Raw genomic sequence first — 13,716 nt, forward strand, 5'->3', positions numbered from 1 at the left:
AATAATTGACATCCTTTAGCAAAAATCAACGGGAAGTTGGCAATTACCCCTTCGAAACAAAAGTTTTGTAAAAACTCGTCACCTTTTTTCAAACATTATCTCCTCTGAGCGCGTTTGTCGTGTCGGCTTCAAACTCGCACAGGAGAGAGATTGAACCCTTCTGATTAAAGTCTGATTAGAGTTTTAATAAGTGCTCCAGTTTTCATTTTACGCGCCTTCAAAGAACCCCTGCGCAAAGTCTCCTAAAAAATTTCATTTTTGCTACTTTGACCCCCTTAAAATGCTTCAAAGTGCAAGTTCAAGCTCTCCTATGCAAAGCACAAGCCATTTATCAACAACATCCAGAAACGCCAAGCTGTAATTTCACCCCCTTAACATGCTTCAAAACTCACCAAATTTTACACACACATCAGCACTGGCGAAAATTGCCATCTAACAAAAAACCAAACCCCAAAAATCAAAACTGCGCTCTAGCGCCCCCTCGGAAAAAACACAGACAAAACTACTTGTAACTTTCGTTAGGAATGTCGTAGAGACAAGAAAAAAAAATCTCTAGTAGGTCTGACTTACATCTAAATTTCATACACTCACTTCTTTCAGCAAAAATCAACAGGAAGTTGACAAAAACCCCTTCAAAACAAAATTTTCCGAAAAAAAAATATTTTTTGCCAGTGTGTCGATGTTAAGATATTACGCCGAGTTGCTAAATCTGTTTGCTAATAGTAGCTACTATCCATCCATTTTCTAACGCTTATCCGGGTTTTGGTCGCGGGGACAGCAGCCAAAGCGGGCCCGACCAACGCCGCTTGTTATTCTTTATTATTCCCAACCAAACCCCGCCCACCTCAACCACGCAGGGAGGGGGTGGGGGGGTTTTGGTGCTCGTGGGGTGTATAACATAGTCAGGAAGTGTAACGGATGCAAAGGATTCTGGGTATCTGTTGTGTTGTGTTACTGTGAGGATTTTCTCCCGAAATGTGATTGTCAATCTTCTTTCGTGTGGGTTCACAATGTGGCGCATATTTGTAGGAGTGTTAAAGTTGTTTATATCACAACCGTCAGTGTACTCTGTGTCACCCAGTATGCCTTGCAATCTCATACATGTGCCGTTAGAAGCAGCGAAATGCATGTGTCCGGCCGGCACGCAAATAGCATTCTGTGAATGGCGGGCGTGATGACGTTCAAGAGGACGGAAATAGCATTCTGTGAATGGTGGGCGCGATGACGTTCAAGAGGACGTTAAGAGTAATATCATCACGGCACGCCCTTAATATTGTAGTCCGAGTGAAAATTGGAGTACGTTGACTCCGGGTGATGTCCGGGAGAGGTATTGAATTCCGGAATCTCCCCGCAACAATCTGGGGGGTCGGCGATTGTGCAGCTGAGCCGCATAAGAGTTGCCAAAGAACCGCATGCGACTTCGGAGCCGCGGGTTGCCGACCCCTGCTCTAAAGGATATCCCCACATGGGCTCAGGAACACTTCAGAAAACCACTGTCACTAAATACAGTTGGTTGCTACATCTGTAAGTGCAAGTTAATGTTCTTCTATGCAAAGTGAAAGCCATTTATCAACAACATCCAGAAACGCCGCCGGCTTCTCTGGGCCCGAGATCATCTAAGAAGGACTGATGCAAAGTGGAAAAGTGTTCTGTGGTCTGATTAGTCCACATTTCAAATACTTTTTGGAAATATTCGACATCATGTCATCCGGACCAAAGGGGAAGCGAAAATATTAGCTGCTTCAAACATGACTATGAATAAAGAAATAACTCTTAAAAAATATATGCATTCTCCACACTGGCTAGCCATGTCTTCCTGAGGGTGTTTCAGTTTTATAACTTCACCTTTATCTTTGACTTTTTACACCAAAATGCGTCCGTTTTCCCTTTTCTGTCTACACTCTGTCTGCCTTGTAAGTACTCTGTAATTGTGCGCTGCCGAACATGCTCCTCTGCTCGTAACAACCAGCAAGGTGACACACCGTCATCCCTCTGGAACCGGTGCATTTCAAACAGAGTGTAGTACCGTTTTTTTATTCATTAGTACCGCGATACTATACTAGTTCTGGTATACCGTACAACCCTAGTACAAATCAATCACAATTTATTTGTACGGCCTTTAGACTTTGACCAACTTCACTGATCCACAAGGGAAATTGTTCAAATCGCAGGCGCCGCAAAGGGCTTCACCAACCTCAACGACGTACCATGATCTGAACCCACTTCCAGGCAAGGAAAAACTCCAAAATCCCGGGATGAAAAGAAGAAACCTTGGGAACCTTACAAATCTTTTAATTTTTATTTTTTATTTTCTCTACAATCATGGATTAAATGGAACTGCAATTGTTCAGCAATTTTTCCTAGCGATGTCAAGATTCAGTATGTCTGTCAGAATAATTGTATCTAAGTTATCACAAAACTTTGTGCTTCAATGAGTTCCCGGCAAGCAAAACTCCACTGTGTAGGATGGGAAGCGACATGAAAGTGTCTGTTTCTTTGATGTATTGTAATCCACAGGACGATTTTGTCTTGACCTAAGATCTACACAACGGAGAGGAAGCAGAACCTGACCCCCTCCAGGCACCTTTTCTTTGCACTGTTTTGTAACCAAAGGCGACGGCTGTTTACGACCCCCCTTCCTTTAGAAACAGCTGTTGCCATGTAATCATGGAAAGTCCGAATAAAAGAGTGGTGGTCACAGTACAAGGGTACAGGTCTACGCGTTTCTCCTCATTGAGCCAAATTGAATTCTGTCTCTGTTTGATTCCTTGATTCTTGTCTGTTTAATAGATGTCATCAGTGTTTGAACCTGACAATATCTTGTTGAGCCTATTTATCTAGTTCATTAATAGTATTAAGGATATTCTCTTGATGCTAACAAATATCATCAAAGTCGCTATAATGTGGTCATCTGCGTCAAATAAAGCACTTTGCTTTCCTGCACAACAACAACAACTGAGCTGTTAGTTTCTGTTACGAAAATGGATGATTAAAATATGGTGGATTGGACCAACAATCGCTAAATTTATGACTAGGACTTAACATGATGTTAGTTTATTTGCACAAGCAGGTTATATTTACAAAAGAACAGGCGACCTCTTGTCCTTTTTTTATGTTTAGTTATGCTCTCAAACACTAGTAATATAATAGAAAATGAGCTCGATTGCATCACAGAAAGCTTCTTAAACAAATCAAATGTTCCAAAAAATTTTTTACAAAGTGATCACTGCAGACACAAGCCTGGTCCACTTCTAGTATTCTACAAGATAATTAAAGTGATATTTTCAGGAGCCATTGATTGTACAAATTAATTTAATTTGGTTATTGATTGTCCAACTAGCCATTGATTGTACAAAAAAAGTTAATTTGGTTATTGGTTGTCCCCCAAAAAAAGTTGCTTTGATTTGTTGATTGTACAAATAAAGTTAATGTGGTTATTTTTTTTGATTGATTGAAACTTTTATTAGTAGATTGCACAGTTCAGTACATATTCCGTAGAATTGACCACTAAATGGTAACACCCGAAAAAGTTTTTCAACTTGTTTAAGTCGGGATCCAAGTTAATCAATTCATGGTAAATTCATGGTATTGATTGTACAAATAAAGTTGATTTGCTTTATCGACAACACAAATAAAGAGGATTTGATTTATTGATTTGATTGTACAAATACAGTTCAATTGGTATATTCATTGTACAAAATGGACTGTACAAGTAATGGTAACTTGGTTAATAAACCTACCAATAAAGTTAATTTTGTATATTGATTGTACAAACAAAGGTAATTTGATTCACTGATTTTAATTGTACAATTAATGTTAAATAAATTGATTGTCTGCAAATAAAGTAAATTTAATTTATTGATTCGATTGTACTATTAAAGTTAATAGAAATGATTATACAAATTAAGTTAATTAGGTTTGTTGATTGTACAAAAAAGTCAATCAATCAATCAATGTTTATTTGTATAGCCCCAAATCACAAATGTCTCAAAGGACTGCACAAATCATTACGACTACAACATCCTCGGAAGAACCCACAAAAGGGCAAGGAAAACTCACACCCAGTGGGCAGGGAGAATTCAAAGTTAATTTGATTCATTGATTTGATTGTGCAATTAAAGTTAATGAAATTGATTGTACAAAAAAAGTTAATTAGATGTATTGATTGTGTTAAAATAAAGTTAATTGAACTAATTGTACAAATAAAGTTCATTTGGTGATCATTATGCAAATAAAGTTGATTTGATTTATTGACTTGATTGTACAACCAAATTGATTGTATATGTAAAGTCAATGTGTTTATTGATTGTGCAAATACAGTTAATTTGATTATCACTTGTACAAATAAAGTTGACTTGGTTTATTGATTGTACAAAAAAGTTGATGCTCATTGATTGTACAAATAAAGTTTATGTGTTTTATTGATCATACAGATAAAAGTCATTTGATTTAATGATATGATTGAACAATTAATGTTCATTTAATTAATTGTGCAACACAGTTGATTAGATTTATTGATTGTGCAAATAAAGTGAATTGATCTGATTGGACCAATAAAGTTAATTTGATGAATCGATTTGATTGTTCAAATAGTTGATTCGGCTATCGTTTGTGCAATTCTCCATATAACGTTAATTGAAGTGATTTTATAAATAAAGTTAATTTGGTAAATGATTTTACACATACAGTTAATTTGGATGATTAATTGTGCTGGTAAAGTTAGTTTATTTTTTGATTTTACAATAAAGTTAATTTGGTTTATTGATTGTACTAATAAAGTTGATTTGAATATGCAAATAGTTAATTTGATTATTAATTTTACTAAGGAAGATGATTTGCTGTATTGATTGTACAAATAAAGTTAATTTGATTTATTGACTGTACTAATAAAGTTGATTTGGTTTATTGATTGTACAAAAAACTTGATGCTCATTGATTGTACAAATAAAGTTGATGTGTTTTATTGATTATACAGATGAAGGTCATTTGATTTTATGATTTGATTGAACAATTAATGTTCATTTAATTAATTGTGCAATACAGTTAATTAGATTTATTGATTGTGCAAATAAAGTGAATTGATCTGATTGGACCAATAAAGTTAATTTGATGAATAATTTGATTGTTGAAATAGTTACTTTGGCTATCGTTTGTACAATTCTACATATAAAGTTAATTGAAGTGATTTTATAAATAAAGTTAATTTGGTAAATGATTTTACACATACAGTTAATTTGGATTAATAATTGTGCAAAATATAGTTAGTTTATTTTTTGATTTTACGATAAAGTTAATTTGGTTTATTGATTGTACTAATAAAGTTGATTTGAATATACAAATAAATTTAATTTGATTATTAATTTTACTAAGGAATATGATTTGCTGTATTGATTGTACAAATAAAGTTAATCTGATTTATTGACTGTACTAATAAAGTTGATTTGACTGTGAAAATAAAGTTAATTTTGTTATTGATTATATCAATAAAGTCCATTTGATTTATTGATTTGATTGTACAGTCAGCATTTATAGAATTGATTATGCAAATGAAGTTAATTGGATTTATTGATCTGATCATACAATTAAAGTTAATTGAATTCATTGTTAATAAAAATTTAATTGGGTCAGTTGATTGTACAAATGAAGTTAACTGACGATGACGGTGTTTTACGCGTACAAACAAACGCCTCCTTGTGTGTTTTACTAACGCACTTCCTGTTTTGACCACGCCTCACAGGAAGTGGTTTTACACTGTCCAATGAACATGAAGTAAAAATGTGGGCGTCAAGGACTGGCACACATGGGGTGGAGTCAAAGGTCGTTGTGATGTTTGGACACTGCAGGTCATTGACCTCTAGTACACACACACACACACACACACACACACACATTTGTCCTGGTGCCTGCTCAGGTAAGACATCTTTAAATTGTTCACTTTGCAACAAGTCTAACTTCTGTGACTACTACTGCTTCAAAAGTAAACATTTGTAGTGCTTTTTAAAGGATAAAAAAAGTATTATTATTGAAATACTCCTGCCAATAATCCAGATGACGACAACAATATGACATGAACACAACACCAAGAACAGGAATATTGACTTACCACCCGTACCACCAGTCTGTTTTCAGGAAGGTGATGTCTTCTGGCACCGCTGTGAGTGACAGGTGTCCATTTTGAGTCTTGTGTTGGTGGTCGGCGTCAAAAAGCAGAATGTTGTAGATTGGGGGTGCCCAAAAAGGGGGCCTGAGGGCAAGTTTTAGTGCGCAAAGTTGTTTGGTTGAGGGAATGTCCGCAAGGTAAGGTGACATACTTTACCACCTTATAAGTGGCGGTATGAGACCTTCCTCACTCCTGGTGCTATACTGCAGCTCATTTGCACATTTTCACTAGCACGGTGGTAGAGGGGTGAGTGCGTCTACCTCACAATACGAAGGTCCTGAGTAAACAGGGTTCAATCCCGGGCTCGGGATGTTTCTGTGGTGAGTTTGCATGTTCTCCCCGTGACTGCGTGGGTTCCCTCCGGGTACTCCGGCTTCCTCCCACTTCCAAAGACATGCACCTGGGGATAGGTTGATTGGCAACACTAAATTGGCCCTAGTGTGTGAATGTGAGTGTGAATGTTGTCTGTCTATCTGTGTTGGCTCTGCGATGAGGTGGCGACTTGTCCAGGGTGTACCCCGCCTTCCGCCCGATTGTAGCTGAGATAGGCACCAGTGCCCCCCGCGACCCCAAAGGGAACAACCGGTAGAAAATGGATGGTTGGATGGATATATATATATATATATATATATATATATATATATATATATATATATATATATATATATATATATATATGTATATATATATATATATATATACTTATTTTTTTAATTTTTATGTAAAGATATTAATGTAATTTTGTTCCCCGGGACCAAACTTGAGAGGAGACCTAAAAGTTAAAAATAATAATAAAAATAGTAATAAAATAAAATAAAACAAAACACAATTTAATAAATAAAGAAAGTAAAAAATAATGATAATTATATATATGTAAATATATACATATATATATATATATGTATATTTATGTTATATATATACATACATACATATATAGACACATACATATAAGTATATATGTATGTATGTGTGTATATATAAACATACAAATATTTTATTGTATAGATATATATGTATGTTTATGTGTATATATATGTATATATATATATGTATATATTTACATATACCTACATACATATATATATACACACATACTGTACGTATACATACATACACACACATATATATATATACACACACACATATATATATATATATATATATACATATATATAGATAGGGCAGTTATATATAGCTCGTTAACGGAAAGAAGTTTTGCTTCACGTGCAAACTTTCAACCAGGTGACGTCACAAATAATTCGAAAAAAAAATCGAAAATCCATCCATCTTCTTCTGCTTATCCGAGGTGGGGTCGCGGGGGGCGGCAGCCTAAGCAGTGAAGCCCAGACTTCCCTCTCCTCAGCCACATAGTCCAGCTCCTCCCAGGGGATCCCAAGGCGGCAGTGTCCTGGCAATTTTATTAATTTTAATTGTATGTGTCATAAGTTTACATTTAATTAAAATAATTATAATCATTTAAAAAATGATCTAATAAAAAAAATTCAAAATTCAATTTTTTTTTTTTTTTAAGTAGAAAATGTCTAATAATGTACAGTAGGAAGGGGATTCATAAGGCCCCATTCGCCACAGTTTACCTGACACATGAAACGTGACGAAATGGGGGCGTCCACTGTCCACTTTAGCCACCAAATGGCAGTAGAGAGTTGAGTATCTTAAAATGTGTTTCCCACATTGTCAGAATGATCCCTCCAAAGCCCCCCTGGGGAGGTGTCCATAGGGTGTGTCTGACTGGTAGCAGACTACTGGAAAGACCCAGGACACGGTGGAGAGACCATGGCCTCGGAATACCTCGGGGGACCCCCCCACCCCGTACTTTTTTTTACTGTAATAAACTGTGGTGCCGTTTCGCAATTTACAGTAATACACTGAAAAATCTACACTTGTTGAAATCCACTAATAAAATGCATTAAAAAATGGTGTAATAAAAGTATTCACTGTTACATTTTACTGTAAAATTGCAGTTTTTTATTTACAGTAAAAAACAAATGTAAATTTTATAGGAAAAATTATGTTGTTGTTTTTTTTACTGTTTTTCCATTTACAGTAATAAACACTACATTTTTTAAAATGAAAAATGAAAAAAAAACTGTACTTTTTTACTGTAATAAACTGTGGTGCCATTTTGGGATTTACAGTAATACACGGAAAAAACTACCCTTGTTGATTTGTGGTTCAAAAAGAAACAAAAACAAAAAAACAACTGGCTGCTCAGGTTCCAAAATTTTACTGTAAAATTGCATTTTTGTATAAAAAAAATGAACTTTTTTTTTTTACTGTAATAATTAGCGGTGCCGTTTTGGCATTTAAAGTAATAAAAATCTACACTTAAATAAACATTTTTTTTTATTAAAAAGCAGCTCAGGTGCCAAAATTGTATTGTAAAATTGCAGTTTTTCTATTTAACAGTAAACATTTTGTTTTTTGCATAAAAACAGCAGTGCTGTTTTTCCATTTACAGTAACATACACTACATTTTGAGGTGAAATTTTTCGCAACTTTACATTTTAGTTTTTAAAAAATCCACTATTAAAATGCATAAAAAATGGGGCAATAAAAGTAGTTGCGCTTACATTTTACTGTATTTATTCACAGTAAAACAAATGTAAATTTTACAGTAAAAATGATCTTTTTTAGCATAAAAACAGCAGTACTGTTTTTCCATTTCCAGTAATATACATTTCATTTTGAGGTGTAATTATTGCAACTTTACATTTTACTTTTTTTTAAATCTACATAAAAACATGGCGTACTAAAAGTATTGACTGTTATGTGTGGCCCCAGGGGGCCGCTTCTAAGTGCCCTGTGGCCCTCAGCGAACACCTGTGTGCTACATCCAAGATGCTAACCATCTCTGCCCTAATTGGCCTGGCCGCAGGATGCCGTCCACCGATTGGCTGTTGCTTCTGAGCCTGCTGTCGCTGGTCTCTGGCTCCGCCCCCGCCGACGTTTGCGACGCCAAACCCAAAGACCTCCCGCTAGAGCCGCGCTGCGTCTACCGCAAGCCCGAGGCCGACGCCCCTGAGGAGCCGACGGAGGGTCCGGTCCCCGAGTCCACCAACCCTCGGGTGTGGGAGCTGTCCAAGGCCAACGCACGCTTCGCCCTGGCGCTCTACCAGCAGGTGGCGCTGGGCAGGACGCCGGCCAGCAACATCTTCATGTCTCCCCTCAGCGTCTCCACCGCCTTCGCCATGACCAAACTGGGCGCCTGCGAGGACACGCTGCGGCAGATCATGAAGGTCGGCGGTCACCGGAGCGCCCGTTAACCACCGTGTCAATTTCCCGCTCCCTCTCCCGACAGGTGTTCGAGTTCGATTCCATCAAGGAGAAGACGTCGGACCAGGTGCACTTCTTCTTCGCCAAGCTCAACTGTCGCCTGTACAGGAAGAAGGGCGCCACCACCGACCTCATCTCCGCCAACCGCCTCTTCGGCGACAAGTCGCTGCGCTTCAACGCCACCTACCAGAACATCAGCGAGGTCGTGTACGGCGCCAAGCTGCTGCCGCTCAACTTCAAGGTGGGTTTTTCCAACGCCGGCTTCTCCGCAACCGGGTTTCGCTCCCACTCTCGCCTCTGCGCTACAGGAGCAGCCCGAACAATCCCGCCTCGCCATCAACCGCTGGGTCGCCAACCAGACCGAAGACCGCATCCAGGACACGCTGCCGCCGGGCGCCATAGACGCCAACGCGGTCCTGGTCCTGGTCAACACCATCTACTTCAAGGTGCTGTAGAACCTCAGAAAACCCTTCGCTTTTCCATAATGACCAACATCATACTTGCCAACCTTGAGACCTCCGATTTTGGGAGGTGGGTCGTGGTCGGGGGAGGAGGCGTGGTTTGGGGGCATGATTGGGGCGTGGTTAGAGGGGAGGGGTGTATACTTACAGCCTATTCACCAACTTGAGTATTTCATATATATATGTATATATATATATATATGTATGTGTGGGAAAAATCACAAGACTACTTCATCTCTACAGAACTGTTTCATTAGTGGTTCCCTCAATCGTCAGGAGATCGCCTGGTCGTTGTTCGCCGTGGTTTCCTCGCCTACTTCTGCCGCGATTGTTCCTCCTTCTCCCCTTTTATACTGCAGCAGAAGATGTAAAGATTGAGCGCAGGTGTGTCGCTTACGCACCTGACTTGGCTGGCTGCAGCTTCGCTCCGAGTGCGTCCCGCCTCTCCTCTCCGCCGCATGCCCCGCCTCCTGGCCACCATCTCGGGTAGGACCGCCATCTGTCCTAACCCGCTGTCGGCTCCGTCTCTCCACAATATATTTATTTTATTATATCAATCAATCAATCAATGTTTACTTATATAGCCCTAAATCACTAGTGTCTCAAAGTGCTGCACAAACCACAACACAAACCACTACCACATCCTTGGTAGGGAAAACTCACACCCAGTGGGACGTCGGTGACAATGATGACTACGAGAACCTTGGAGAGGACGAAAGCAATGGATGTCGAGCGGGTCAAACATGATACTGTGAAAGTTAAATCCATAATGCATCCAACACAGCAGCGAGAGTCCCGTTCACAGCGGAGCCAGCAGGAAACCATCCCAAGCGGAGGCGGATCAGCAGCGCAGAGATGTCCCCAGCCGATACACAGGCAAGCAGTACATGGCCACTGGATCGGAACGGACCCCCTCCACAAGGGAGAGTGGGACATAGGAGAAAAAGAAAACAAACGGCAGATCAACTGGTCTAAAAAAGATATATATATAAATAAAAGAAATAGTTGAATTTCAGACCGCACCTATCAAATACACGGTAATAAAAACACAGTTTTTCTACTAACTGTACTGTGCTTGCTGGTTACTAAAAAAACAACAACACCTACCTTTCACTATTTGTGTCACGTCACTTCCGGGTTTCTAGAAGATGGCACCAGTATGTGCTTTGCCCTGCCGTCTTTAGCTGTCCGCTCTGTTCATTTTTGTGTTGTTTACGTCTATGGGGCGGTATAGCTCGGTTGGTAGAGGGGCCGTGCCAGCAACTTGAGGGTTGCGGGTTCGAGGCCCGCTTCCGCCTTCCTAGTCACTGCCGTTGTGTCCTTGGGCAAGACACTTTATCCACCTGCTCCCAGTGCCACCCACACTGGTTTAAATGGAAAAATGAGATATTGGGTTTCACTATATAAAACGCTTTGAGTCACTAGAGAAAAAGCGCTATATAAACATAATTCACTTCACTAGTTTCGTCTCTGTCAGCTCACTGCTTTTGTATGACCGCCAAACAAAGTCGGATCTTTGCCCCTCTCCCACTGATATGATCAACTTCGACGTCGGTTTTTCGACGTCCCAGTCAGCTTTTTCACCTGGCCGGATTCCTGCCTTCCTTTCCCGCCTCATGGCCCCACCAGGATTAGCTGCGCCCTGGGACGTGGTGGCCTCGCCAGGTTCTGTCTTGTGAACGCAAGATCTTTGACAAACAAAACATTTACCCTGAAGGATTTCTTCACTTCCCGGGGACTTGATTTCCTCTGCGTGACGGAAACATGGCTGAGAGCCGGTGAGTCCGCCCCTCTTAATGAACTTCTGCCTCCGGAGTGTTCCTACTTTAATTCTCCGTGGTCAAAAAGAAGGAGGATTAGCAGTTGTTTTTAAAAATGACTTTAAATGCCGTCAGATCCGCCTGCAATCCTCCTTTTCAAGCTTCGAACTGTGCATGTTTGAGCTGGGTGGGAGGGGGCGTGGCCTCCAGCTCCTGCTGAATTTCGGGAGATTTTCGGGGGGAAATTTCTTCCGGGAGGTTTTCGGTTGAGGCGCTGAATTATGGGAGTCTCCCGGAAAATCCGGGAGGGTTGGCACCTATGCCAACATTGTTACACAATAGCGCAGTAGGCCTAAGTATTCATTAAAAACAAGGGCGTTCTTCAGGGTCAGTGGGAGAAGAAGTTTGACAAGGACAACGTGTACGAGTTCGACTTCCACGTGGACGCCGGCCACACCTGCCCGGTCCACATGATGTTCCAGGAAAACAAGTTCCGCTACGCCCGCCTGCCCCGAGATGGCGTGCAGATCCTGGAGATGCCGTACCGGGGCCGTGACATCACCATGGTTTTGGTGCTGCCCGGCCCGGAGGTCCCGCTGGCGCAGGTACCTGCATGACGACATCTGGCCCCGCTCCCTATCTCACCTGTGTCTTTGGTAGTTGGAGGCGGGGCTTGACCTGGGCACCCTAAGCGGCTGGTTGGACAAGATGGAGGAGACCAGCGTTTCCGTGCACGTCCCTCGCTTCCGGGTCGAAGACCGGGTCCGCCTCAAGGAGACGCTGCAGAACTTGGGCCTGACACACCTGTTCAGTCCCAAACTGGCCAGCTTGCCAGGTGTGTGTGTGGGGTGGGGCGGGGGGAGGACTTAGATCTGGGTTCTAGAAGGTGTGGTGACGTGTTGTTTTTCCTGGACAGGCATGTTGGAGGACGGCGGCGATGGCGTTTACATCTCGGACGCCTTCCACAAAGCCTTCCTGGAGGTAGGTCACATGGCGCGGGGGAAGGGGGGGGGGGGGGTCGGCCCCATTGAGCGCTCCGGTCTCGTCCGCAGGTCAACGAGGAAGGCAGCGAGGCGGCGGCCGTCACCGCCGTGGTGGCCACCGGTCGCTCCATCAACTTGAACCGGGAGATCTTCATGGCCAGTCGGCCGTTCCTGCTCTTCATCCGAGAGTCTTCCATCAACACGCTGCTCTTCATGGGCCGCGTGGCCAACCCCTGTGCCCTTTGACCCCAATAACCCTCATGTGACGGGAATATTTGACCGGTCGTAATAAAGTCGCTCTCTTCTAAAAAATACCATTTAAAAAATTTTTTTAAAAAGTGGAAGAAAAAATTGCAATGTTGACTCGCATAACAAAGTTTTTGTTGTCCTTTATAACTCTTATTGCTTGAAAAATAAATCAAAAATCAATGTTGTGAATTATTTCAAACGACTTTACATGAAATATTCCACCTTGAAATATTTTGGGGGCAAATAGTTGCATATTTTTAGTGTTTGCCAAAGTTTTTCTTGACTATATATATATATATATATATATACACACACACTCATATACACAGTACATAAACACGTGTGTGTATATATACACATTTTTACATGTATTTACATATATATATAAATATATATATATACATATGTATGTGTGTGTGTATGTATACACATTTATATATACAGTACGTACACACATATACACATTTTATATATATATATTTATTTATATATATACACACACACGTGTGTGTGTGTATATACACATTTATATATACATACGAACACATATACAGTACGTACACACACACACACATATATATATATATATATATATACACACACACACATACTGTGTGTGCATATATATACATAATATATATACAGTTAGTATATATATAGATACATATACACAGTGTATATACATATATATATATGTATATACACACACACATACATACATATTTATATATTTATGTGCACACACATATTGTGTATATATATGCACATTTACGCAATATATATATATATATATATACACAGTATAT

At 40.1% G+C, this 13,716-nt stretch overlaps 1 protein-coding gene across 1 annotated transcript; it reads left to right on the forward strand.

The window, feature by feature from the left end:
• The first annotated feature begins 5,785 nt into the window (after positions 1 to 5,785).
• On the forward strand, positions 5,786 to 13,095 carry serpinc1 (serpin peptidase inhibitor, clade C (antithrombin), member 1). The gene is made up of 8 exons (XM_061888353.1): positions 5,786 to 5,911; positions 9,060 to 9,420; positions 9,483 to 9,698; positions 9,766 to 9,903; positions 12,065 to 12,283; positions 12,339 to 12,513; positions 12,595 to 12,659; positions 12,731 to 13,095. The coding sequence occupies exons 2-8, from the start codon at positions 9,061 to 9,063 to the stop codon at positions 12,905 to 12,907; spliced, it is 1,350 nt and encodes a 449-aa protein (XP_061744337.1). The 5' UTR covers positions 5,786 to 5,911; position 9,060; the 3' UTR covers positions 12,908 to 13,095.
• Positions 13,096 to 13,716: the final 621 nt, after the last annotated feature.

The sequence above is a fragment of the Nerophis ophidion genome, linkage group LG26 (genome assembly GCF_033978795.1).
Source record: "Nerophis ophidion isolate RoL-2023_Sa linkage group LG26, RoL_Noph_v1.0, whole genome shotgun sequence".
Classification (NCBI taxonomy): Eukaryota; Metazoa; Chordata; class Actinopteri; order Syngnathiformes; family Syngnathidae; genus Nerophis; species Nerophis ophidion.